At 38.2% G+C, this 26,210-nt stretch overlaps 2 protein-coding genes across 3 annotated transcripts in view; both read left to right on the top strand.

Moving 5' to 3' along the window:
• Positions 1 to 16,782, top strand: part of NAP1L1 (nucleosome assembly protein 1 like 1) — a 28,875-nt gene extending 12,093 nt beyond the window's left edge. Inside the window, exons 2-15 of one of the 2 annotated variants that reach the window (XM_021528147.4) lie at positions 1,560 to 1,594; positions 2,284 to 2,372; positions 3,766 to 3,868; positions 4,925 to 5,066; positions 5,524 to 5,604; positions 5,828 to 5,956; positions 6,389 to 6,460; positions 7,110 to 7,249; positions 8,996 to 9,141; positions 9,226 to 9,245; positions 10,392 to 10,514; positions 11,743 to 11,775; positions 12,201 to 12,251; positions 13,972 to 16,782. In XM_021528147.4, coding sequence (XP_021383822.1) covers positions 1,578 to 1,594; positions 2,284 to 2,372; positions 3,766 to 3,868; positions 4,925 to 5,066; positions 5,524 to 5,604; positions 5,828 to 5,956; positions 6,389 to 6,460; positions 7,110 to 7,249; positions 8,996 to 9,141; positions 9,226 to 9,245; positions 10,392 to 10,514; positions 11,743 to 11,775; positions 12,201 to 12,251; positions 13,972 to 14,007 — 1,182 coding nt within the window. In that variant the 5' untranslated portion in view covers positions 1,560 to 1,577 and the 3' untranslated portion in view covers positions 14,008 to 16,782. The remainder of the gene's footprint in view (positions 1 to 1,559; positions 1,595 to 2,283; positions 2,373 to 3,765; positions 3,869 to 4,924; positions 5,067 to 5,523; positions 5,605 to 5,827; positions 5,957 to 6,388; positions 6,461 to 7,109; positions 7,250 to 8,995; positions 9,142 to 9,225; positions 9,246 to 10,391; positions 10,515 to 11,742; positions 11,776 to 12,200; positions 12,252 to 13,971) is intronic. The other variant, XM_085569395.1, reaches the window with a different exon arrangement.
• Positions 16,783 to 21,443: 4,661 nt separating this feature from the next.
• On the top strand, positions 21,444 to 25,910 carry PHLDA1 (pleckstrin homology like domain family A member 1). Its single transcript, XM_021528148.3, has 2 exons — positions 21,444 to 22,105; positions 22,210 to 25,910. Exon 1 carries the CDS (start codon positions 21,648 to 21,650, stop codon positions 22,098 to 22,100), a length of 453 nt encoding a protein of 150 aa, XP_021383823.2. The 5' UTR covers positions 21,444 to 21,647; the 3' UTR covers positions 22,101 to 22,105; positions 22,210 to 25,910.
• Positions 25,911 to 26,210: the final 300 nt, after the last annotated feature.

Raw genomic sequence — 26,210 nt, 5'->3', positions numbered from 1 at the left:
GTATTCAAAGTAGAGTCTTTTGAATTGTTGCAGGAAATTGTTACATGGGTAGAACTGACATCACAAGAAAAGCAAATGTGATCCAAATAAAATGAGTCAAGAATATTTCTGTAATTTTTCTTACTGAATTGTTAGATGTTTTTTGGTTTATAGCAGTGCTGCCATCCTATTTATTAGAAAATACTGTATTATATTTCTGAAATAAATGGACTTGGTTCTCTAGTTTTTCTGCATATAGGGATTTGAATCTTTTTGATTGCATTCTTGATCTTTATTTGGCACTATGAAATTGTGGTCCTAAATGAGAACGTCAGATACCTTCTTTCCTTGTAATTATTGGGAAGTACTTATGAAACCAGAAAAAATATAATTAGATTATATTTACATAAAATGTGGGTGTTTATTTCTGAAGTTTAGATCTAAGATGTTTCTTCATATTGACTGTTAATATCCGGATCTTACTGGGATTGTGTTTTTGTCTTACACTTTGGACAGATCAGACACAGTTTTCTCCTTTTCTGGAACAACAACACTTTGCTAAAATTCCCATTTGAATGCATTGTAAGGAGGTGAAATTCCTGAAGGAAACTTGAATTTGTTTAGCTTACAGGAGAGCTGGTAAATGGAGAGTCTACAGCATTGCTTTTTACACCAGCAAATTATTATTGGTAGTTGAAGCCTCCTGAATTACTGGCAGATGGTAATAACGGGACAGTGTTTTCTTATGCATAGTATTGTGTTAGACTTCAAGTTATCTAAAACATCTTTTTGGAGAATAGACTCCCAAGTATCATTTTGCTGGTAGAAAATGTTACTTATTTTATAATATATTTGAGAACATAGGCTCTTCATGGTATGCAAGATTTGCAATAGTTGCAATATTAAATGTTTCTAGTTACTGTGTATGGAATATGCTTATGATTTTACGGAGATATTTAAGAAAATTGTGGTCATTCTGAACATGGGAATAAGTCACGTTAAATAGCCTGGCACCTGGCATCATTTTTTTTGGTAAAATGTTGCAGTATTGTGGCTGTTCTGAGGAACGACTTGGATTGGTTTTGTAAAGTTAGGATTAAAAGTAAAGCCTCAAAAAGTCATCTTCATTCTTAAATTGTTTTAGCTGTAAGTATGTTCTATCTGCAATTACATGCTGGAAATGAGTAAACAGTTACCAGCACCCTTTTTGCTTCAGTTTTTTTCAGGTTATATTCCACTTTTATACTTAGAACTAATTTTCAGTCAGTGATATTAGTACAGTTCTAAGAGCCAAAACTCAACATGGTATTTTGCTGGTACTTGGTACTTCAGTTTATGGGAGTAGATCTATAGGTTCTAAGCCAGAACAAAGTTTCTCAAAATTTCTGTATGTTTTAGACTGAGAGCTCAAAATATCCTAGGGAGATGTGCCACGCTTCAGACTGTAATATGTATTTATCATGTTTCATAAAACTGACAGGGTTTGTGTTTCTTTTAGAATTATGGCATGTGACCATAGAGTTACAACTGAAATCTAGTGCTGCTGTTCTTATGTGTTTTTTCTTTTTTTTTTTTCCTAGTGTTTGAAATCTAGCAGAATGGCAGACATAGACAAGTAAGTAAAATTTATAGGTTACTGAGGCTCTGAGTGCGTTCTGTGCTGTACTTGACATGGCTGGGCTCTCCAGATACTGGATAGGCAGGGTCTGAATACTGACCCTGAGCACTGTGGAAAGACCTGAGGTTTACAACATGTGGGAGAAAAGCTTATGTTGCTCATGATAAACGGGTTTGTGATCTTAATTGTAAGTAAATAAAAAAGTGGAAGAAGGCATGAGTCAGCTTCCTATGTTAGTTGGAATTCAGGAGGGGAAAAGCTAATATTGCCCATTCCTATTGTTTCACTCTGTGAAGGGTTTTTTTCTATATTTTGAGTGCTCTTATTCTGTGGTATTTGAAGTGTAGTGTAGGTGATCCTATGTACAGTTCTCAAGGTCTGCACACCTTAAGGAGGATATGTGGAGCAGAAAGAGGCTTTGACTGGTTGATAAGAGCAGGAGGTAAAGGAGTTTTTTATAAAAGGAGACTTTATAATTCTGGAAAGTTGCTAATTCTTTAAACTGTTCTGGGATTGTCAAACATGAAATTCTGTGAAGACAAATTTGGTTTTGTTTGGCTATTAAGACTTGTTTGTCAAAGGATGCAACAGTTTGTTTCTACCCACATAATATCTAGTTTGAGCTCTTTAAGCTCCTTATAGTATAAAATTAACTTCTTGATGCTGTTATTGAATATTTCTAATAGCAAAGAACAGTCTGAACTTGATCAGCAGGACATGGAAGATGTTGAAGAAGTAGAAGAAGAAGAAACTGGTGAAGATGCCAACAGCAAAGGTAATGTTGAGACCAAGAGTTTCTAAACCTCTAAGCATATGTACTTTCTAGTTATTGTGTTAAAAAGCTTTTACTGCAAAAAAACTAGGAAGTGGTAGAACAATTTCAGACGTGCAGTTTAAGTTCTGAAGCAAGGACTTTTTTTTTTTTTAATTCTGTGATTTTATTAGCTGTTTGCAGTTACTTGTTACAGTCATGATTAAGGTTCAGGCAGTGCTGGCCACCTGTATAGTTGGAAAAGACAGGATTATTGTTGATATCTAACAGGATTGTTTCAAAACTGAAAACAGTTAAAAGCTTCACACATGTGAAGCTTTGCGTATAAAAAATTAATGTGCATATGTGTCGCTGTGGGACACGTGAAAGCACAACGCAGACTACCTGCTGTTTGCAAGGTAAAAAAGGGACGTTTATTATCTGACTTTGTCTTTTATACCTTCCTAAGGGTGACATTGGATTGGAGAGTGAATGGGCCACCTCTCCAAAGACATTGGACAAATCACCAGTATATTAAGTGTTCTCTACTTCTATAAAAGAATGTAAACAATACGTTGTTTACAGAAATTGTGTGGGAAAGTTCTCTAAAGGAATGTAAACTCAGAAGGCTTTAGGAAGTCTTAAGAATCAGGGTGACACATATGTGTGTGTGTATCTTTCTTTTGATTAGTTGCTAATAATTTGCTGCTGAGTTGACAGTGAACAGAACAAATCATGCTTACTGTTACTACTCTTGAAATTAATAAATCCTTTTTTATTCCCCACTCAACAAAAAAAATAAGCACATATCAAAATACTTGTTTTGTCAGTGCTGAACAGTCTTGCTCATGCTTTGTATTTAAAGCATGGGAGCACAGATGGAATCTAAAGAGCAATTAGCCAAAACAGAAATAACTAATAATCTCTACTATAGAATTAGTTGGACTGCTAATAGTGCCATGTTACATGTTTGCTTGAACAGAATAATTACATTAAAATAGAACATTTTGCTCAAGATGTCATGCTTTGCTAATCTATTGAAAGAAGTGTTTTCAAAACTGGATTGCAAAATTTTGGGGAACACGTTCATTAGCAGAAGTAATTAAATGGTATATAGTAATTAAATGGTAAGTATTCAGGTGTCCCACAGGAACCTAGAGATGAATAATGAGTATTTTCAGTGATTTCCCAGCTATTTTAGGTGAGAATCAGAGGGGAAATTATACTCTAGGAATCCTGGAGGGAAATCTGATTTTATAAATCAGAAGCATGTTTTAGTAGTAGGGAGACTAAACAGTTCTTCTGCATCTGGAATTCTTGCTTGTCTAATTTTCTTTATTTTTATGCACAATTTTTTCTTTCAAGAGTGGTCCAAAGGATGCACTTTGTGTTTACATAATCTTCTTTTTTAATGTAGCTCGGCAGTTGACTGTGCAGATGATGCAAAATCCTCAGATTCTTGCAGCCCTTCAGGAAAGACTTGATGGTTTGGTAGGAACATCTGCAGGATATGTAGAAAGGTACAGCATTTGTTTAGCATGAGTAGAGTGTTAAAATGGTTATTTTGTTTTCTGAACAGTGTTGTCTATAGCATTAGTGGTCATAAACCACAGTGCTGCTCAGATAGCAGAAAAACTTATATAGTCTGTCTGTAGTGCATCTCAGAATTGAAGAGTTTTTATTTGAGGTTTTATGAAGAAAAGAATGGTAATATTTACAGTGGCTGAATTTTTCCTCTGCATTCACAGTATGGCACACTTCTTAGGATACATTCCTGCTCCTTAGAATCCCTTGTAGCTTTGCCTTAGTCATGAAACATCAGTTACTTAAACTATAAACAGATTCTTGGAGGCCTGGTGTCTCTAATATAGTAATTTTATGCTTAGACTGTAAGCATTAGCTGATACAGGAATGTTATTAGCAGTACTTCATGTGGTTTTCTGATGTATCAAAACTTGCTGTGAATTCTTGCCAGAATTTTCCATAGTTGATCAGCATTTATGAGGCATGCAGTAATTGCTTTCCTTTTACACATTTCTGATACAGTGGCTCATTTAGCACACCAGTTCTGGCTCACTTTGGGTCAGACAGTGTGTTTAAAGACAGTGCTATCAGTTGCTGTGCTCAGTGAAACAAAGCAGCAAATTTTGGAGATTAAATTTCTAAACAAATAATAACTCAAATATCTTGAACTTTTTCATAAAACCAAGCAAATGAATGGTGAGACCTTTCTTAGTTGTACTCAATACTATGATTTTACTTTGTTACTCATTAATAATGTAGAACTTACTTTTAGAAGAAAGAATTACTGCACAAATTTCTCTCATGATTTACCCAGGTATTTGGAATACTCTGGTTCTAACTGTGGTTGAGCCTCAGTTTAAGAGCTTCTGCTAAGGATTTCAGTCTTGCTGGTGAAATTGGTTGCAACTTTGATTTAAATTTCTAAAGCTTAAAAGAGAGTGTAAAATGTGTTGTGGTACAAGTTGGTTAACTTGCAAGGGATCTGGTTAAAGAGAGATCAATATGTGCTTAAAATGCAGTGTTAGTAACAGTTCTGTCACTGAATTTTTCAGCTTGCCTAAAGTTGTTAAAAGACGTGTGAATGCTCTCAAGAACCTTCAAGTTCAGTGTGCACAGATAGAAGCAAAGTTCTATGAGGAAGTTCATGAACTGGAAAGAAAGTATGCTGCTCTCTATCAGCCCTTATTTGACAAGGTATTTTAGTGCTATTCTATGTACTTTAAAGCTTCATCTAAAATACAACAAGGGAATGTAAAAACCAGAAAACTTACTCATACTCCAAATTACTTTGGTCTCATATATGCTCCTTCAATTCAATTGATACAATTTTGCCATCCAAGTTAATATCAACTAAGATTAAGAGAGTAAAAAGTTAAATCTGTTCCATAGTTACCAAAATTACTTCAGTATGTCAAACCTCATTTTAATTGAGCAAATGTCAGATGGTACTGTAACTTTTCTGGTACTTTGGTGTTTATTTTAGTGTGTTGAAAATCTCCTAACTGCTGAATCAATCTTCTAGAGCTAGAAGAAAAGGTAGATAGTTAATGTATTACTAATTGTGTAATTTGGGATTAGAAATTTATTGGTTAGGGCATTGCTGATTGCAATGACTAGGAAATTAGAAAATATTCTTGGCTTAATCTTCCAGCGAAGTGAAATCATCAATGCCATTTATGAGCCTACAGAAGAAGAATGTGAATGGAAAGCAGATGCTGACGAAGAAATTTCAGTGAGTATCTTAATCAGTTCTCATCAGTATCTCAAGCTTTAGCATAAAACAAGAATCATTAAGCTGAATTTTTTTTAAAAAAACAAGTTTGTAATGATTACTTGCTATTAATAATGATGCTAATTCTTAATGGTTACTTAAACATCCACATGACACTGGTATCAACAAAGTACCGATGAACCTTATGGGCACTCTTAAGGAAACCAAATATTATTTTCTCAAGGATGAAATGAAAGAGAAAGCTAAGCTTGAAGAAGAAAAAAAAGATGAAGAAAAAGAAGACCCTAAAGGAATCCCTGAGTTTTGGCTGACAGTATTCAAGAATGTGGACTTGCTCAGTGATATGGTTCAGGTAGGCAGTGGTCTGGCTTTTTTTAAAGTTGCATTGGTAATTAATCCAAGTGTCTTTAAGAAAGCAGTGGAAACATTATGATACTTGATATGTCTGTTGGAGAGCAATAATAGAACTGTTACATGGATGTCATCTCTGGTAACTTTTTAAGTGAGAGTACAGAGCACCAAAATAACCTACCTGCTGTTTTATTTCTTGAACCTATTCTACAATACTAATAAATTCTAGGTACCTACAGAAGTGCGTTTGAAAAGTGTATTAGACATTAGTAAAAATTGTACGTGGTGTTTGCATGTGTTTTGGTTGTATACTGTATTGGGGACTCTGTAACAGCCATTGTTGCCATCTGCTGGTCATGTTCATGGAAGTATTTCAGTGTTGTAACAAGGTTTTTTTTCTATTAAAATTAAATACACTGTGTTTTCTCTACAGGAACATGATGAACCTATCCTGAAATACTTAAAAGATATAAAAGTGAAATTTTCAGAAGTTGGACAGCCTATGGTTAGTTTGACTTGTTAAACAAGATTACTTTTTTGTTATCTTAAGAATTAGCTGTATTTTAGCAACATGGTCTGTGATAGCCAATTGTCTTGTGGAAATCATGAGAAAATACACAGCTGCTGTTTCTGACTAAGCAGTACAAGGTCTAGTGCTAGTCTTGCATCACCCTGTGAATGAATATATATTAAATTTAACCTTCAACTTCTGGTGAGATTTGCCTTAATAATAGCTGATAACTTGGGTTTCGCCATTGCATTTTGATACCTTTGGGTACTTTTTGTGTAACTGCTGTAATTACATGTATTTCCCTGGCAGAAATCAGACAGTCTTCTAAGTTGTAATATTTTTAAATTTAGATTTATAAATTTAAATTTATTTTAGCATTTTCCTGATACATTAGTAGCAGGAAATCTGTGTGCTGGGAGACCTGTCATTACTGCAAGCAGTATAATAACTAGAAAGTGCAAGATCAAGTAAATGAAAATATTTGAAGATTTATTGTACAACTTGGATAGCAAATTCTAGAATAAGTTATGGATGTATAGGAAAAAGGTATATTCTGTTGCATGTGTATCGTTTGGATTTAAGTGTTAAAAAGTTAAAGGTGTTTGTAAATAACTAAAGTTACTGTTCTGCAATTCTTTTTAAGAGTTTCACATTAGAATTTCATTTTGAACCAAACGACTACTTCACAAATGAAGTGTTGACAAAGACGTATAGAATGAGGTCAGAGCCAGATGATTCCGATCCTTTTTCCTTTGATGGACCAGAAATCATGGGTTGTACAGGGTAAGTGCTAATTGATAGCTTTAAGGCAATATAACAGGTTTTTCCTTAGCATTATCCTGCTGTAGAGTTTTACAGCATCTTGTGGTGGTGCTGGAAAAGATACTTCCCCTAGTAACTTGGGAACAACTAGGTTTGACATGAGTTTTTTAGTTGTTACCAATAACTTTAATACAATATAGAAAAAAATTATTTGTATAGCATAATTTATAAGTATATATATTATATAGGCATATAAATTAAAAATGTAATCAGTATTTGTTTAGAAATACTGTTCTGCAATCACTAAAGGTGAATTGAAAGGTGGATGGTGCTATCTTTTAGTAGGCCTGGATAGCTTTTGCTAGAATTTGATTGCTTCTTTTAATCTTTCTGTATTTCTGACACACAGCATTTTGAGGAGTTTATTCCAGATTTACTTTTTATATTGTAGTTGTCCATTTTGTTTTGATAAGCATTGAATATTTGCCTTTGAATGTCGTGTCTATTTGAGAAATGGAGAACAGTCATCACAATTCCAGGTTACTCTTTTTAAATAGCTGTCACATTCCTTTCTTAGTGAAATATTTTGTTTTAAATTAGCTAAGTAATTTTTTCTCTACATATGCATTCCTTGTGAGCAGGGGGATGAGAGAAAACTATGTTGTACATAATTATTATGAGTACACTTGGGCCTTTTCAGTAGTTTTTCTGTTCAAGTCTCCAGTGTTCTGACTGCTCTTCTGAGCAAGAACAATGAAGTTACAGCCTATCACTACATAGTCAGCGTTGGTTTTACTCTTAAATTAATCTCTAGTTGCTCATACTGACTTATTTACCTCTTTATTTCTCAGTCACTTAACATATTTTGCAAAGTCCTGTAAGATTTAGTTTTAAGTGCTTGGGTAGCTTTGGTTAAACTGTTTAGTTTTCCCCAGTTTGGACTGATTGTAAAGTCATGAATCTTGTCAGATTTTGGTGTGAGATGCCACTGCTTCCGTAAAAATTATTAACTCCTAGTCCTTGTTTACTCTTGTAGCTAGGACAGCCTCTTATTATTCCAAAGTAACTCACTCAATTTCTTTGAGTCTGTAAAAGAATCTAATCAGAAACTTCTGCAAATGCAGTTAGTTTCACTGATGTGACTTTTTCATGTTGCCAGAATGCTTTGACTGTTAGGGAAGCCTGTAGGCATGATTTTGCTCTGTAAGCAGGATAGAAATAAAAAACCCCAAAACAACAAAACCCAGACAAATAAATATAAGACAAGAAGACAAAACCCTCGCAAACAACTCAAAAGCAGCCAAAAACTATGTGCCTGCTTGATGCATTGCTTTAAGGACTTACTGGTTATAGTGACAGGTGTGGTGAACTTTGGCATATTAGTAATATGCCCAAATATGACATTGCTTTATAATGGATAAGTGGCTCTAAAAGTGGTGCAATACTAGTTGTTGATAGAAAACTAGGCAGTACTTGGTAGCTAATGAAAATTAGCATTTCAGAGATTGAGTGGAAAAGGAAAAACTTCTGGATGGAAATAATCCTAAAATGAACCTGTTACTCTTGTTCTCAACCTATAAACTAATAAAAATATAGACTTTTCAAAGAAGGCTTTTAAAAGAACAAACACTAGCTTAATATTTTTTCTTCCCTGTGTCTCTTGCAGTTGTGGTAGTCTTAGTAGATCCTTGTAACAAGGGGAATGGTGTTAAGCTGCAGGTAGTTGTGGTTTTTTTCCCTGTCATTTGTTTTTTATTTACTCTTTAGTTGCCAAATAGACTGGAAAAAAGGAAAGAATGTTACTTTGAAAACCATTAAGAAGAAGCAAAAACATAAGGGCCGTGGAACAGTCAGGACAGTGACAAAAACTGTTTCCAATGACTCTTTCTTTAACTTCTTCAGTCCTCCTGAAGGTAAGCTGACCACTAGTTTACGTGTATGAATTTTAGATGTAGAATGTATCTTATTTACTTGTTTCTTCTGTTCTTTTTTTACAGTTCCTGAAAGTGGAGACCTGGTAAGTTGGCTTATTTAAAAATTATGATGGAATGTTTATGGAATTTTAGAATTTGTTAAACAGCTTCAGCTTTAACTGCTTCTGTCATTAACGAGAATACTTATGAAGACTAGTAGTTATTTGAGTTTTCTTTCAGGAGGAGTGTTTGAGTTGGATGGTAGAGTTTAGTTTAGTCAATTGTAGTAATTCATGGTTCTTGAAAGATACCTTGTGGATTGTTAACAGTTGTAGAAATGTAGTGATCTTCATTAATAGTCTTTGATCTAATGGGTGGTACAAGTCTCTCCCTTTAGGCGTTCTTTGGATAATTTTATCTAATGGCTGAATGCATCCAGTTTGTGTTTTATTCTGTTAAAAATCTCTCAAGCTGTTGACTCCTGAAAGTAATAAAACAAGAAGAGAAAACGCCAAGAGCCTGCTTTCCTCTGTGCTCACTATGGCAATAACCCATGTTTTTGTAAGGAAAAAACTACCAAAAATACTTAAGAGTAGGGAATATATTATGCAGTTTGAGTGAGAAATATGAAACTAAATCTTCTAGAAGCATGCTGTTAGAGCTCTAGTTGGCATGGACACTAAAAGCTGTATATGGTCATAACATTTAGATAAACAAAACCCAAAAAGAAAGTAATTGCTCAGATGGGAGACAGTAGAACACTTGATATGAAAACATGAGGAGTGAAAGTTTAGGATTGGATCAGAGAGCAATTTTAGGTGTTCGGGTGCTTCAGTAGTGGCTTTGTCTAATGGGAATGAAGAAGGAGGTGCAATGTAGGAATCAGAAGTAGGTTGTAAAGTCTTCATTGTGATAGGCTCACCGGCCTATTGTTAACTTATTTAAGAGTATTGTGCAATGAACTGAAAGTCTATGGGAGATATTAAATAGTCTGGAACAAAAGAAACTCCAGGATTGTATTTAATTAGGCTTACTGAAGCAGAATCTCCTCACTGTATATGTACGTAGGTGGGCTGTTCAAAGTGTCAAACTTGGCCCCTCAGTTTCAGTTCTGTAAAGCAGCTCCTGGAACAAAAAAAAACAGTAATGGGATTTGTGTAAGACTGACCACATCAAAATCCATGTAACGTGTGTGTGTGTCAAAAGTAGTTAGCCTCTTATAGTTCAGAAAATAATATTCTTTTATACAGGATGATGATTCCGAGGCAATCCTTGCTGCAGACTTTGAAATAGGTCATTTCTTGCGTGAACGTATAGTCCCCCGGTCAGTACTGTACTTCACTGGAGAAGCCATCGAAGATGATGATGATGACGTAAGTATAATGTTCATTCAGAACACTAAAAACCTTGAAATAATGCTGTTTTTGGACCTTGGGTAATTTCTTGCATTGGTATCTTCAGAATGGGATGTTAGTTGCAGCAGAGCTTCCTAGATCATTAAGGAAAGGCAGCATAAGAATTCTTCTTTGAAGTAGCAACTTCAGAGTTTTGTGGCAAAGCAGTGGTAGACATTGATCATCTAGAGGATGTCATAGTTGCATTTTGTATACAAGGCATTTTTGGGGAAGTGTATCCAATACTTTGTGGAACTGTAATGAGTTGCCAGAGAACAAATGAGACTATCTGAACAGCTGCTGAGCCTGTTCTTTGTGCTTACACTGATATTGGCTGTGAAGTTCTATGACATTCAAGCCTCATCCTTTCAAAAAGTACTCTCTTACTAAAAAAAAAAAAAAAAAAAAGGTAGATAAGCACATTCAAAGCATGCCAAAATAATCAAAACAAGTTCTGCAAAAACTTAAGTGTTTTAAAAAAGCTAAGCTTGAAATTCCAAAAGCACGAAGCCTCAGAACTTTATACAGGTATAAAACATTTTTTTCTGTCACTGCCTCTGCTAAAAAAAGAGTTTGACTGTTAAGATGGCTTAGATACATCTTGTCTTAAAAATAAATTTTTAGAATTTAAACTGTTGACGCTTGTTGCAAAGGCTTGGTTAGGGCTGTTGATGAGGGAGGTACGGACAGGACGGGTTTACACTGTCCCCTGCCGTCCCCAAGTGGTACCACAGTGTAATCAGCTTCTCCCGGGCTACATGGAATGGGGACAGTCTGCTCTGCCAGAGCTCACCAAGGGAAATTGAACATTGCTTGTGCTGTTGCAAAAGGTATTTTTAAATCTGACAGACACAGGAGCTTCTTGGTTCAAATTAAAAGAGACTAGGTTTAGATTAGATATTAGGAAGAAATTATTTACTGTGAGGGTTGTGAGACACTGGAATAGGTTGCCCAGAAAAACTGTGGATGTCTCATCCCTGCAGATATTCAAGGCCAGGTTGGATGAGACTCTGAGCAACCTGGTCTAGTGGAAGGTTTCCCTGCCCATGGCAGAGTTGTTAGAGCTAGATGACCCTCAAGGCCCCGTACAACCCAAACCATTGTATGATTATCTTAAGATCACAATATGGAGTGGTCTCTGACATATACTTGAGCTATAGATGACTGCATTTATGATGCTATCAAAACTATTTATTTTCTTTTCTAGTATGATGAAGAAGGTGAAGAGGCAGATGATGAGGTAAGACAACAGATGCCCTTGATTCAAATAGTTTAGCTGTTGTAGTTTGTTACCTAGAATAAGAGTTCCTTTAGTTTTTGAGTGCTCTGGACACTAAGAATTACTTCTGAAATAAGATAGAACATATTGTTTGGTGGATTTCAGATGAATAATTTAAAAACTCAAAAAAACAAAACAATCAACCAGCAAGACAACAACAACAAAAAAAACCCAAACCAAGCTAAGACAACCTTTAAGGTATCTTAAAAATTAAGCTGCCACTGATGTAAAAAGATATGCATTATGGAGGATTAATTAATGCAATATGTATAACATAAAGTGGTAATGAATGTATTTCTGAGTACAGTTTAATCTTAATTTTCATGAAAATGGCTCCAGAAGCTGAATGTGGATAAGCTAGAGAAATACTAAGTGTTTTCTTTCAGGAGGGAGAAGAAGAAGCAGATGAAGAAAATGATCCTGATTATGAACCAAAAGTAAGGAATTAAATGAATGTTTAAAGTTTGTGTATGCATACAGACATTTAAAATTTTATGTATATTGAATCTTGATTTTAGTTTAAGTATTAAACCAGTAGTTCCTATGGGTGAGCATATTTTGTTTTGAGGCTGTTTCAGGCCTGATTATGACAGAGTAGAATTGGTAGAGGAGCTTTGTAAAAGTTCTCCAGGAGTCATTTTGTAAGAGTAACTTTTGGCTTTGAGCACTGAGGTTAGTCAGGCTTGGTTTTCTATAAACTTGTCTTGCACCAATTTGCTGCCTAATGATTAAAATTGCAAAATGCTTGTAAGGACATGGAGAGAACTGTGTTATCCAGCTTCAGCTATGAGGAACTTGCTACAAGCTGTCTCTGGCACAGGTTTTCCCAGCAGAATACAAAGTATGCTCTTTCATGTTAGGTAAATGGCAAATCTTTCATTGTTTGAGGGAGGAGAAGTCCAGGTTCAGCAATGTGTCTACAGCCAAGTCCTAAAATGTGAACAGCCAGGAGCAGCTGGGAGCTTTCTTACTCCTTGGGAAGGGAGAAATCACTAATCAGGCTGGAAAAACAATTGTGAGCCACTCAGTTCATAGCTTTTCAATAGCTGAGGGAAAGGTGCATCTGGCCACCTTGAAAGCATCTGATGTGGTAGGTGAAATTGCAGTCAAGTCTGTGAAACGTTCCAAAACGCCTGCTGTTAAAAGGGCTTGTCATTTCAAATGAGTGTTTTTCAGTTTGAATGGTTTGAGCTACTGTCAAAGAACTGTTGAGAAAATTACATAATCTTAGCATTGTACATAGAAAGGCAGGGTACAAACTTGAGATCAAAATGTACAGCCATCTTGGTGATGTTTGATCTGCTACAGTGTGTTCAAATTGGTTCCTAGTCAAGAAAGTTTTGAAATCCAAATGAAACAGCTGCAAGTTGGACTTATTTCCACCATTTCAGATTGTTTTTCTCAGTGAAACAGAACTGAAAAAGGGCTAGACTATACTTGGTTTCAGAGAGCTGCTCAAGGTCTAGAGATAGTAGTGGTACTATAGTGGTGCAAGGTGATCTCAGTGTAAGCCAGCTGAATTTATTGAAGTGCTGTGGTCCTAGAATAGCTGTTCAGACCAAGGAAGGTGGTGGAGCGAAACCTGCAACTGAACTCTGCCCCCACAAAAACTTTCTTGAATTCCCATATTACTGTGACATTGCTGGCTGGCTGTTTCGAGAACAGAAGAAATTTTCCATGGTAGAATTTTTTAACAACTGGAATTTATTGCAAAAGAGCATTAGGGACTGTGATTTGGCATTTTGTTGCGTTGCTCTATAATGTCTTCTGGCATAAGGCCATGCTCTTGTTACTGCCCATAGGAAGTTTCCTTTGTCTCAAACTGTGAAGAGGGTCTGCATGCTTCTTCTGAGCTGGGTTGTTTGTTACTGCATCTCACTTCTCCTTTTTCCAGTTATGGTGTCTTTTAGAGTACTTCACCACACAGTTCTAAACAGGTTTTTATTCTGGATTGTATCCTGATATGCCAACAAAGCCAAAATAAATGCATTGGTGCATCCAAAAACGATAGTGTTGCTAATGCTAGACACTTAATGCAAGGAAAAAAAAATAGAAGAACTTTGGAAGACTTGCAGCTTGAGAAAGCATGCTTAACAATATTAGTAGTTCTTCTTAAATATTGTTTATGTAAACTGGCTTTTCCTTGTCTCTCAACAGAAGGATCAAAACCCAGCAGAATGCAAGCAGCAGTGAAGCAGTGTGTCTGTGGCCTTGAGGATTACCTGCACTGTAATAGCCTAAACACAACTATTAGTTACTTACAGCCTTATGTTTTGTATCTTGGTAGAATTAAGTAACCAATTTGTTAAAAAAAAGAAATCAAACACTTAAGAACCAGTTTAAAATGTAGGTTCAATTTACCTAGCATTTTAACAGTATAATTTTCTGCCAATATGTAGAATGCAGTAAATGCCCTAAAGCATGAATGTTAATTCATTGCTACATAGTTTGGTTCTTGTGAAGTCTTTGTCATGTAGCTATTAGACTGCAGATGTGAAGATGATCAGAACTGTTAACTGAGACCAATATTTGTTTAGAGAAAATGCTCTCCTGAAGAACCAACCAAAGTATTTTTTCAGCCCAGTAGTCTGAACGGGTTTAAGTCTGCTTGCACTAGCTGTGCCTTCATTACTTTGTTATAGAAATGGCAGTGACTTGTACTAACTAGGAGATGATGATGCATTTTGAATTTGACTACTTGAGAAGACTAGTAGTATAACTTGTTTAATTTTCCAATGAGACCACATTAAACATTCATAACTGTCAGCTTGTTTATGCTATGGGTTTTGTATTTTATGTGACATAGTGATCTACAAAAGAAACCTAGTCATCATATTAAGGTTATTGTTTACCACAGGGGTGTGAATAAAACCTAGTATTTTCAGAAGCTAGTCTTGTTTTATTACTTGTGTATCTGCATGTGTAAAGTGGTAACGCATATCTTACATGCTGCAGTTCATGTTTTCTAGAAACAAAAGCTGAAAATTACTGAAAAGTAAATTATATAGCATTTGAAAAAACAAACACAATAGTTTGGAAAGTTTGATCTTTACTTTGCACTTGCAGTGTGATACTTGTGAATCTGAGCTTGATGTTTCAGTGATTGGTCCACACTGCCATTTTAGAGAAGACAAGTTCTTAAAAGTGGGGCTAGATCTGATAAAGGACTTCAGCATTGCTGTGCCTGACTCTAAGGCATTGGCTGTTAGTATGAAATCTGGTGCGAAGTGCCTTGGATTTTAAGTCTGCGCAGACAGAGCTAGGTAGTCCTGAACAAAACATGCCCTGCAGCTGAAGGGAGTGCTGGAAACACATGGCTGTGTTCTAGGTTGTCCTCACTGTATCAAGCATCTATGAGGTAACAAGCCCAAAGAAATTCTTTCTGCACCACCTAATGTTCTGTTCACTGTGCTTGTGTTTGCACATTCTGGTTCATACTTTGTCCATATTGGATATTTTTGTCAGTTGAAACACATGGGCTAGAAGATATTTCTCATCTTGTTCTTACCTTGCCTTTAGTCTAGCAGTGGAGGTACTTGGTGAGATGTAAATTTAAACATACTGAGCTGAAAGAGGCTATGAACTAATGCATTCTGAGTTTTTCCAGTCAGTAGCATGCTACCATACACCATGCTGTCTTATCCTTCACACAACTATATATATATATATATACATTCTGATCTTCTAAGCAAGTAGATAGCTTTTTCAGGGATGGAAGAGTCTTTGTAGTGTTGGAAAGAAATGTCCAGCTAGCCATAGATCTATTTCTGCAGAAGCTACTGGTTTTTTGTGCCACTTACATGCTTAGCCATAAAGGTTTGAAAAGAGCAGGGCAAGGAGGAGGTAATGACCGCGTCAGGATAGGGCTGCTGGAAGAGTTTCTGTAGCATCTCTTGCCTGGAGGGTGAGTAATACAGAATGAAGCTTATCCCAAGTGCCCTTCTAAATCCTCAGCTCCCCTCAAGAAGATATGGGTCTAGTCCTCTGACTAAACTGTTTTAGTTTTGTTATTGACTTTTCTTTTTAATTCCTTGAAGGCCTAGATACCACACTGCTTCATTTCAGAATCCCTGTCAGGTGTCATCTGTCTCTGCTCCAGGTATCTGTGGGTTTGGGAGAAGGAGATCGTTATCTATAGCTATATGTTAAGCAGGACCACTGAAGCTGTGATCTTGGATATTTTTTAGGTAACACAGATCATAGCATAGAAAAAGCAGTTACAAAAGGCTAACAAACACTCTCAGTAGCTATGTGTTAAAGTAGATACGATTGTGTTTTTTTGTGGTATCAGAATATGCTTATGCTTATCCTTTATTCCTGACCCTGCCAGGTGTTTGGGTTTCACATGATCCCTTTTCTAAACATCTCCCAGGATTAAGTGTAAACTTGTGGATGTGTAGAGACCAAACTGTGGTAGTATGTTCTGAGCTTGAGAAGCTATTAAGATGGGGCTTTAGGGTTCATACCTCTGGATATGGGAAGTCTCTAAGTCCTTAATTAGATCTAGCCCATTTTTGCTAACAGCATCTGGTAATTGTATTTTAAAAATAAAATTACTTGTTAAAAGTTGTAAATTTCAAAATTCACTACTTAACAGATTTGGCTTTTTCTTTGATTACGTTTTCATTTAAGACCTTCATAACACACAAAATGGGATACAATGTTTGAAAAGGGGAGTTGTTAGATGTCAAAGCACACCTGCAGCCTGCAAGATCCATGGTCATGAGTATATCCTATTGACAGATTTTGGTGAGCTTCTCTCCAGATTGATGTGCTAGTTCTAGATCAGCAGTTCTTGTGCTCTCCAGACTGCAGCATAAAGAAGAATATCAATGAGGTGCCAGTTCTTATGGCATTGGTTAAATTAAAACTGTTCTGGTGCTTACTGTAGTTTTGTTATCAATGACACACTTGTTTAGCAGTTCTGAAAGGCAGTATGTAGCAGGAACATTAAACTTTCAACATTGATTGGAGTGTTGTGACTCGTTTTTTTTCACCTTTAATTTATACCAGGTGTAGAGAATCTCCTCGTTTAGTATTTGAGGAGGCTAAGCTACCTTTTTAACAGGTTCTGGCTGGGAAAATGTGTTACTGAAATAGAAACTGCTGTCTTTGGCAGCAGTTGCAGAAATGCACCATAATTTAACACCTGTGTAAATAGTATCTTCTCTCCAATTTTGTTTGCTGTATTGAAAGGAGAATTATTTTGGGGGGAAAAGTGGGAGGAAAGAGGAGAATTAAGTGAGACTTTGGATGACAGGGAAGGGTTTTTGGGGTTTATGCTTGTTGGAGAGGGAGGCTTCTTTGCAATTCTTTCATAGTTGTTTTTAGCAATCTAGATTAGATTAGAATTTAAGAGTTTGCCTGTCTGATATAACTTTGTTCATGTTAAAAAAAATTAAAATTACAGCGTCCTGAAGTAAAGGAGCTCAGATTTAAGCTTAGCATTCCAAAGTTTTACTTTTTGAGAAGAGTGATGTCAGGTGCAGTTAAAAGTGTTATCTTTGATTATTTGAATACTGGGCATAGCAACACTGCTTGCCAATATCTCCTAGCTTCATAGGCCTAGATTCTCTTCTGGGTTATTGAAATTGATGTTTCTGAAACTAAGAGCTGATACTGTAATTCTAACATGTTTTGCTTTTTAAGTAGAAAAAGCCAACAGAATATAGAAAAATGCAGAAAATTCATGTGTTCATCTTCAAGCTGGTACTCAAAAGTTTCCCTGTGTTTCAAGGCCCATTGTTGTCAACCTGATTTGGAAATTGGTAGAAAACTTATGTGCAGATGAGCAATTAACCTTTCTGTTAAAAGTTTCCTATTTCCAAAGGTGTATGCAGTAGCTGTTCATCAAATGCCTTCTGTTGTGCTGTGACACTCAGCAGCTTAAGAAAGCAAAATGCTACACCCCTCAGTACAAAAGGGACAGCCTGATAATGGAAGCATGAACAGTCTTGATGATCTGCTAGGGTGGGTCTAGAGCTACATGGATGTTGGAGTAGGTAGACAGCTCTACAGCACTTTCTCCTTTTTTTTCTGTACAGATGTGATCCTCTCTAATCCAAGATTTTTACAGGTCAGAGAAGTTGTTGCAATCCACATCCATTTTCATTTCTTAATAGCTGCTCAGTAACCTGTTTGAGGTTCCCCACAAGATTTCAAGAGGATTATGAAATAATTGACTTCTAATTGCTAATGCTTGCCTAAATTGAACATAAATTATCTACTAAAGATAATAAAGTCTTACTTCTATACACTAACAATAGGAGACAGAAGTTTTTCTACACAGCATTTGTCTCACTGCTCTTAAAATCATCTTGTCAGACCTTTGCTCAGGCCTGGTAGTCTTCCACAAGTGGCCTGCATCTCTTTTGTAGGAATATCAGAGTGAGTAAAGCAAACAAGACAGGGTACACCAAGCACAGATAAGATATTTATTCCATATTTTTCTGTGCCTGTATATATCAGGGATAGGCACACAAGGTTTAAGAGACTATGGCAGAAGGGCTCTTGTGTTCTCAGGTATCTGACTAAAGCCTGTGACTTGACAACACATCAGGAGGGGCTTGAGTCCTGAACTTGCTGTTAGGAGCTTTGCCTCTGTGCTCAAGTGTTGTCAAGTAATTGCTCAGATTTACGTTTGCCCTCTAGTGGAGAAACTGTTCTGAACAAATGTTTTGCTGCAGTAGTGAAATCTGAGAAGCTTAAAAGCTCCTTTTCAACCTAGTTTTTCTTTACAACGGTGTGAGCTTAAATTGGAATACTTTTGGAACATCACTGCCTTGGAAGTGTTAAGGGATTTTGAAAAAGCTAGGCTGGAGAATCTGTTATGCCAACAGCCGGTGAATTGACCACAGTTTATTTATTTGGTACTACCAGGGTTTTAAGTCTGGGTTTTAGGGAATGCTAAGGCCTGGGGCAGTGTGATTGTTAGTTATGTTAAATGTTTGATTTATACTTCATTTACTGAGGAGTATATACAGGTATCTGTGAGATGGAGTTGCTGACGGGAAAAGTCTGCACCCAAGGTCACATCTTCAGACTGTAGTATTTCAGGTTTGACAGTAGGAGGCATCTTCACATCAGCTATTTCTGGAATGGCTGCAGAACCTGCCTAGGTGTTTACTGGAACTTCAGTAATGGTAGCAGATGTGAAGCATTTAATATAAATGCAGTGGTTTAAATATATATTTCAAGAAAAGTGAAGTAAAATCTTGTGATACTGTGGTGTGCCTAACTGTTGAATGTGGTTTCTCAAAATAGAAACATTTGCAGTTCAGTTTTGACTTGCATCTAGGAAAACAGTTTGTTATCCTTTACTGGCAAATTCTGCACAATATTTTGTTATTTTATTGTGGAACTGTCAGTATTTCATCTTGCACTAGTCTTGTAGCTTTTGACTGATCTGGATTTTTTGGGCAAACATAGTGTGTTTTAAATGGCTGTTAATATTTGTTGGCTTATAGAGTACAAATTTAAATGGATGTTTTGAATATTTGCTTCTGAGCACATGCTTAGGTGAATTTCACCAGGAATAAAGAGTGCTGTGAGTCTGCTGTATATTAGAGTATGTCCATCAGTGCTTGGAGTTGGATTCAAAATCTGACATTCAATGCTTTGTCATAGAAAGGCAAAAATAGAATTAATTTAGTCTCCTCCTCCTGTATGTTTGATGAAAATATTTGGCTTTCCACACTAGGCTCCATTTTTTCATATGATTAATTGCAGTTTACTGTCAGTACTGAAAAAGGGAAAAAGCTCACCTTAAATTATACAGATACAGGTTGTATGTTAATGTGTTACGGTGCACAATGGTGGGTGGAGGGAGAGTTTTTTGAGTGCTGTTACAGTGTAACATGTAGAACTCAAATCTAATGTAGTTTCCACACTAGTGGTTTGTGCATTTACCTGGAGTCAAATGGCTGTTCTCTTACAGCAGTGGAGCAACAACCAAAACTGAACAGGTGAATTGTTAGAAATTGGTTTTCTGTAGGTTTAGCCTAGTGTCCTATGCCTTACATAAACTCAGTATATTATTAAGCTGCTCTTTATAGGTTAATGCATTTTAACCAGTTTGCTTTTGTAGGAGAGTTTCAAAATTGTGTGTCACATGAGCAGAGACCTCATCAGGAGCAAAGAAATAGGTGCAAAACACAGGTGAAAAGGCAGGAATTCTCTTAGGTTGCTCAGGCTGTTTTTCAGACACCTTGTATTTGCACAGTCAGCTGGAGATACAGATATTTGTGTGAGAAAATTTAGGTTCAAGTAGCAGTGAACTGCTGGTGGAGGCAGTTGGTGAATGGTGTCCATATATTTTGAAAATTAGCATTTTGAAAATTGCTTTTACTGCCTTAAATTGTTTACCCCTCACCAATTTATCAAAATCAGCTTTGAACTTCAAGAGGAGAAGATTTTAAGAGGAAATCCTTTTTTAAATGTTATCAGAGATAAACTCTATTGAAGCTATCATTAGTCTTGTTTTTTTTTTTTTTCTCTAATCTGTTAGAACACAGCACATGCTGCAGCATGATCTGCTTCCTAGGTGCCAAGATTGATGTGAAGAGGATTTTTTTATGGCCATGTTAAATTTATGTTTAAAAACAGTGCTCTCATAGTATGAAACTTCTAGCCTTCAGTTTACATTGGCTTTATCAGCCAAATTCAGCTACGTGGGATTTTGATTTACATCTAATATATCAGAGGATTAAGAATTAAATAGTTTCATATTAATCTTAGGTTACTTTATTTTTCTACTGAAATTTATTCAAAAGCTAATCAGGGGATAATCCAAACAATAAGCAAATGTGTGGCAGCAAAACAGAGCGATAAAAATGCTCCTAGCTGCTTACTAGTTTGGTTTTGGTGCTGGTTATTTTTTTTTTTTTTCGTTTTTGGTTTTGTGGGGTTTTTTTGTGTTTTTTTTTTTTTTTCCTAGTCTGCTTTTGCAATTTCCATGTACTGAGGTCCTACTGTTCCCTTAGGGAAGTGGTACAGATGTCTTTCTTTAGACATTACTCAAACTGCTGCAAAAGGCAAAGATTTATTTTATATATATATACACTTGAAACTGCTTCTTCCCAGGCCAGCATAGGGATCAAGGTCTTGTACCAAGTTCTTTCAGGCTTTCTTTTGTGAATTGGAGCAATGCTCTCTTAAATATTAGGGTTCCACTGGAAACTGGCACTCTTTTACTGGGTTTGAAATGAAAACATGCAGAAGAGGGCACTTTACTGCTCTTGCCCAAGGAGGCAGGCTGAGGAAGTGCATTTAAACTAAATGGTGCGAGAACACCCCGAGTAAGGCAAAGAAGCGCTTTCGGGCATTTGCCGTGTCCTGGTAATCTCTATTAGTCTAGCGCTGGTTAACTACGGCGGTGAGCCCCTTCCCTCCCCAGCCCCGCCGTGCTGCCGTAGCCTTGTGCGAGGGGCGGGGAGCCGGGCCGGGCTCGCTGCCGCGGGGAGCGCAGCCCCCGCCCCGCCCGGCGGGCGGCTCGCCGCGCCTCCGGCTCCGCTCCTCTGACCGCGCTGGGCTTCCCCGCGGCCGGCGGGCGGGAGGAGCCGCTGCTTCCGCTGGGTGTCACTCTGGGGTGGGAGAGGCGCGTTCAAAAGCGGGAGGGGAGGGAAAAGCCCGCCGACAACCCCGGCCGCCCGCACCGGCAGCGCCCGCCGCTCGCCACGCCGCGGCACGGGCGGCAGCCGCTCCGCTTCCTGCGGGCCGGGGCGCTCCCGGCCCTCCGCCTCGGAGCCGGCGCCCGGCGGAGAGTGCTCGGCTGGTGCCGCCTGCACCCCGAGCCCAGCCCCTGCGGGCGCAGGCCGTCTAACGCTTCCAGAAGGATGCTGGAGAGCGGCTGTAAGGCGGTGAAGGAGGGCATGCTGGAGAAGAGGAGCGACGGGCTGCTGCAGCTCTGGAAGAAGAAGCGCTGTATCCTCACCGAGGAGGGGCTGCTCCTCATCCCCCCCAAGCACCCGCCGCCGCAGCAGCAGCAGCCGGCACCGCCGGCCGAGCCGGCGGCCAAGATCAAGGAGCTTCACTTCTCCAACATGAAGACGGTGGACTGCGTGGAGCGGAAGGGCAAGTACGTGTACTTCACGGTGGTGATGGCCGAGGGGAAGGAGATCGACTTTCGGTGCGCACAGGAGCAGGGCTGGAACGCGGCGATCACGCTGCAGATGGTGCAGTACAAGAACCGCCAGGCCATCCTGGCCGTGCGCTCCACCCGGCAGAAGCAGCAGCACCTGGCGGCGCCCCACGGGTCGCGGCTCCGCGGCGCTTCCAACTCCGCCTAGCGCAGGTACGGACCCGGCACCGCGCCCGCCGCCCGGCACCCGCGGGGCGCCCGGCCCCGCCGCCTCTTCGCCTGACGGGCTGCCCTCTGTGCTCTCTGTCTCGCTGCAGGTCACGTTCGCGGAGCGCTTCCGAGAAGAAGCACGGAGCGCGTTCCTGGCGGACCTGCTCCAGGGGCTCAGAAACTGGGCAAACGCCGGAGGTGCAGGTAGATCAGAGAGAAGCGGCTCAATGGCCTCAACCTCAGCCAGCTGCTGCTGCTGCTGCTGCTTTGCCGCCCTCGGTGCCGAGAAGCATTTCAAATTCATTATTTATGAACCTTGGAAAGGATCCTTTGGTGCGATGGGACTTCTAGGAGACATGATGTACTGTAACTTTATTTTAATGTATTTTATTTTATTTATTAGGGTTGGTTTCTTTTTGTTTTGTTTTCCTTTTAATTTTTTTAAGGCTTATTTGCAAGACATTTCTGAATGTAGACTGTATCAAAAAAGTAAAGGAAAAAATGATATGCATGTTATCTCCCTGAAAGATTGGAAAAGTTCTGGATATGCTGACAGTGTGCAATTTGACAAAAAAGTTATTCATTTTTTACCCAAAATACACGATATTCCACCAGCATGGAAAATGTGATGTGTGTTTCAAAATTTGCTTGAAACCCGTACTGCATATGAAACCTATTTTCTCTAATGAGAACAACAGTTATAGTCTGGGGCTTAATAGATTTCTTTTTTAATATTAAACGTGGTGGAAGATGATAAAAATTTATTCATGCTTGGCTATTCAAAAAAGCAATGTTGCTTGTCATTCTGAGATTAAAACCAATCTGTTCAGGGTAGGAGCAGAAGGAATCTGACCAACTTCTTTTGTGATACAGGAATCTGAGTTGGAATCCAGCTATCTGTGTGGTGTGCTTGCTCCTAGGCTGGTGGGCCAGAGCTGGGAAGTGTTCATGAATGTTTCTTAGCATCCACGTTCAGGGCTCCCTCTGCACACTTAGTTTTCAAGTGATCTGGTCTCAACCTGTGTTGCATTTTCATGGCGGTTTTTTAATGTCTTGCATTAAAGCAGTCCATAGTTTAAAATTTTATGTATGTTTTAGTGTGCAAATGGATTATTTTGGTCACAGTTTTTATAAGCTGAAAGTTGCTCTCTAGCTGAGATGAACTAGATTAATTTTGGTGTTTAGCGCTGTCAGATGTTGAGAGATGTGTACCATCTTGCCTCTAAAAACATTGATGAAGCCATGAAATTGGAAAACAAAGGGCTAATTGCACACCTGGTGTGAGTTTCTCTGCCTCTTAAAAGTCAGTGGAGTTGGGCTGCCGATGCTGGTGGGAGCAGGTTGGAGCTCCTTGCCCAGTGCAGAGGAGGGAGGTGGGCATGGGCAGTGAGCTTTCTAGGACAGCACCCTTCTGACCATGGCTGCCTTCACGTTGGGTGCTGCTACCACCCAGGTTCTCTGGCTTAAATTAAAGGGGGAGGCTGCAAGTGGGACGGAGCGATGTAGTCCATTATCTCTGGTCCAAGGAACAATGTCAAAGCCACAGAGATATTTATTTTAGCTAGTGTGCTGAGGAAAATGGCTTTTGGCCCCTTTACAATTTATATTAATATAAACAAAATATTTTAAAGCTACGTGTCCAAGGCTTTTTGTGTAAATGAGGTGTAACTTGACAGCAAGAGCCTTACATTTTCAGTGCAAGCTTATTTCTGTAAGCGTTTAAAGCAAAAAACTGAAGTGATAGTCAAAGGGAGATTTTACAGTTCACTATTATGTACGTCGATCCCTTCCTTTGCACTCCAAGCTCAGTCCTGTAAGGAGTAAGTCTGTGCTAGTCCTTGTCTTTTGTCCCTTCCCCCAGGTTCAGGGTCACATACCTAGACAAGCAAAGCATGTTATGGTGCAGAATCAAAGCCCTAACGATCCTCTGGAGTTATTCCTGAGCGCTTCTTTCTGACCTGGCACTCGACAAGGCTGCATGAAGAACTTGGGGTGGTAGATTACAGCTGTCCTAACAAAGTTGTTATTTTGCAATTAATTGAAATCGAAGGTTCCCCGCATCTTCTAGGATTAGGTTCGCTGACTTGGCAGTCATAATTCTCAATTTCCACATCTCTGTACATCTGCCATTATCATTCTGCTAACGCTTGGATGTTAGAGCTGCAAGGGGATTCTCTAATGAGCTAGTCAGACTCACAAAATAGACTAATTTGGTTCCTCTCTTTAGAGTGATTAACTGCAGGTTACTGAGAAACTAATCCACCTTTTCAGGTATACAGATGTATTGCTGATCTCACCTACTAAAATACATTGTAGCCTACTGAAGGATAAATGTAACTGATGAGAATTAATTCCTATTTGATCAGAGACACATGTATTTCTCTGAGAGAGGCAGTTATTCTTGTCCTCAGTGGATGCAAGCCTCTATATGCCACAAAAGTCTATGGATGTAGTCTAAAGCTTAAATTCTACTGTTCTTCTGGAATTACTTGTACTTTGAAAGCTAAAGATGATAATTTTAGTGAGAAAATTGACATGAAGGTATGAGGAAACTACTTTCATTTTGAATTTGCGATTCCTTTTCACTGGTTCAAGGTCAATACCCCACTTGTATCTTTCTTGTTTAAGTCAGTCTGAAGGATGATCTGAAAACCTTTTGGACTGATGTAGTTCAACAAACTTTTGTTGCTTGTCATTGCCTGCTGTGTTACCTGTTTAAAAACTGGTGTCAGCCAGCCTCCTAGTGTGAGAGGTTGTCACATTACAAAATCTACCTTGATATACCTCCAGCTTGAGTGGGTGGGATGGGTGTACGGATCAAACTTTTTCCTTGTGTCTCCGAACTGTCTCCTGGAAACTGAATGGGAACAAATTGTCTGGGGTCCCCTGGGGACAGTTGGACCATGTGGCTCATGCCTTGTCAGTATAAATAAGGCTAAATTGTCTGATGGGGACAGTCTGACAATTTTCTCACGCTCTGAATTCCATGGCGTGTGAGGTTTCTTGGGCTTTGGGGGTTTTTTGTTTTGCTTGTTGTTCCTTTTTGTTTGTTTATTTGTTTTTTGTTTTTCTTGACTGATAGTAATTGTAGACTAAGAAATTGTTTGTTATAAGATGTACTTCTGGGGTTTTTTTAATCTTGCCCCTCTATTACTGCATAGTCTTCATTTGAACATCTGGATTTAATACTATCCGTTACTGCTTTGTAAGCAATGGCTATAAAAATAGGTTCAGCACATCATGCTCCATCTTATTGGAGCTTTGCAGGTAAATAAATTAAGTTGTCCTTCCTCTTCTAAAAAAAAAAAAACTGAAAAGAAATCTGACAGCACATGGTTGAAGTAAATTCATTACAGAATAAACAAAAATGCTGGTAAAACACAGGCAAATGCTTGGTATAGATAGCTAAAGTGGGGACAATGTTTATAAAGAGGTCAAGATTACTTGTTGTAATTAAAAAAAAAAGTAATGAAGGGGCAGATTCAGCAAGAAAATCCAAGCTGTGGTGACCAAGACAATTTAGGAACTGGGGCGAAAAGGAATATCAAATGGATGTTTCTGTGACATCCTGAAGTAATTCCTCTTTTTTAAGGTTCATGATATTCAAATGCCAGCTTCTGAATTACAGCTGCAGTGATGTACGAAATGTTTTCTAGCATATCCTCTTGTGAGCAGAAATACCAGTGTTGTCCAAAAAAAAAATTGTGTGTAAATATGACTCATAAATGATTTCTGAGAGATGTGATTTATTTTTCATATTTTTCAAGATACATTCCATTTCAAATAAAGAGGTATCTATTGAAAGAGCTCTCAGTATGTTGGAAGAATGGTTGTTTGGTGGGCTATTTGTGATGATTAAAGCCTGGTCTAAGCTTTTCCAATGTCTTAAGCTCAATCTAAGAGCCTAAAAGGAACACTTTGAACCTGGGTAGGTACTCTCTGAAGACCCACTCAGATGATCCAATTAATCTTTATATATATAGCACAATTATGAGACTCAGAGTTCTCAGTTTTGTTTCTTGCAGTGTATGATGTGTGAGCACCCACACCAAGAGTAGCTGATTTCTGTAACACTCAGTGTCACAGTCCATGTACAGCAGGTCTTTGG

This window comes from Lonchura striata, chromosome 1A (assembly GCF_050655825.1).
Source record: "Lonchura striata isolate lonStrDom1 chromosome 1A, ASM5065582v1, whole genome shotgun sequence".
NCBI classification, from domain to species: Eukaryota; Metazoa; Chordata; class Aves; order Passeriformes; family Estrildidae; genus Lonchura; species Lonchura striata.
This window is presented reverse-complemented; position numbering and strand designations above follow the sequence as displayed.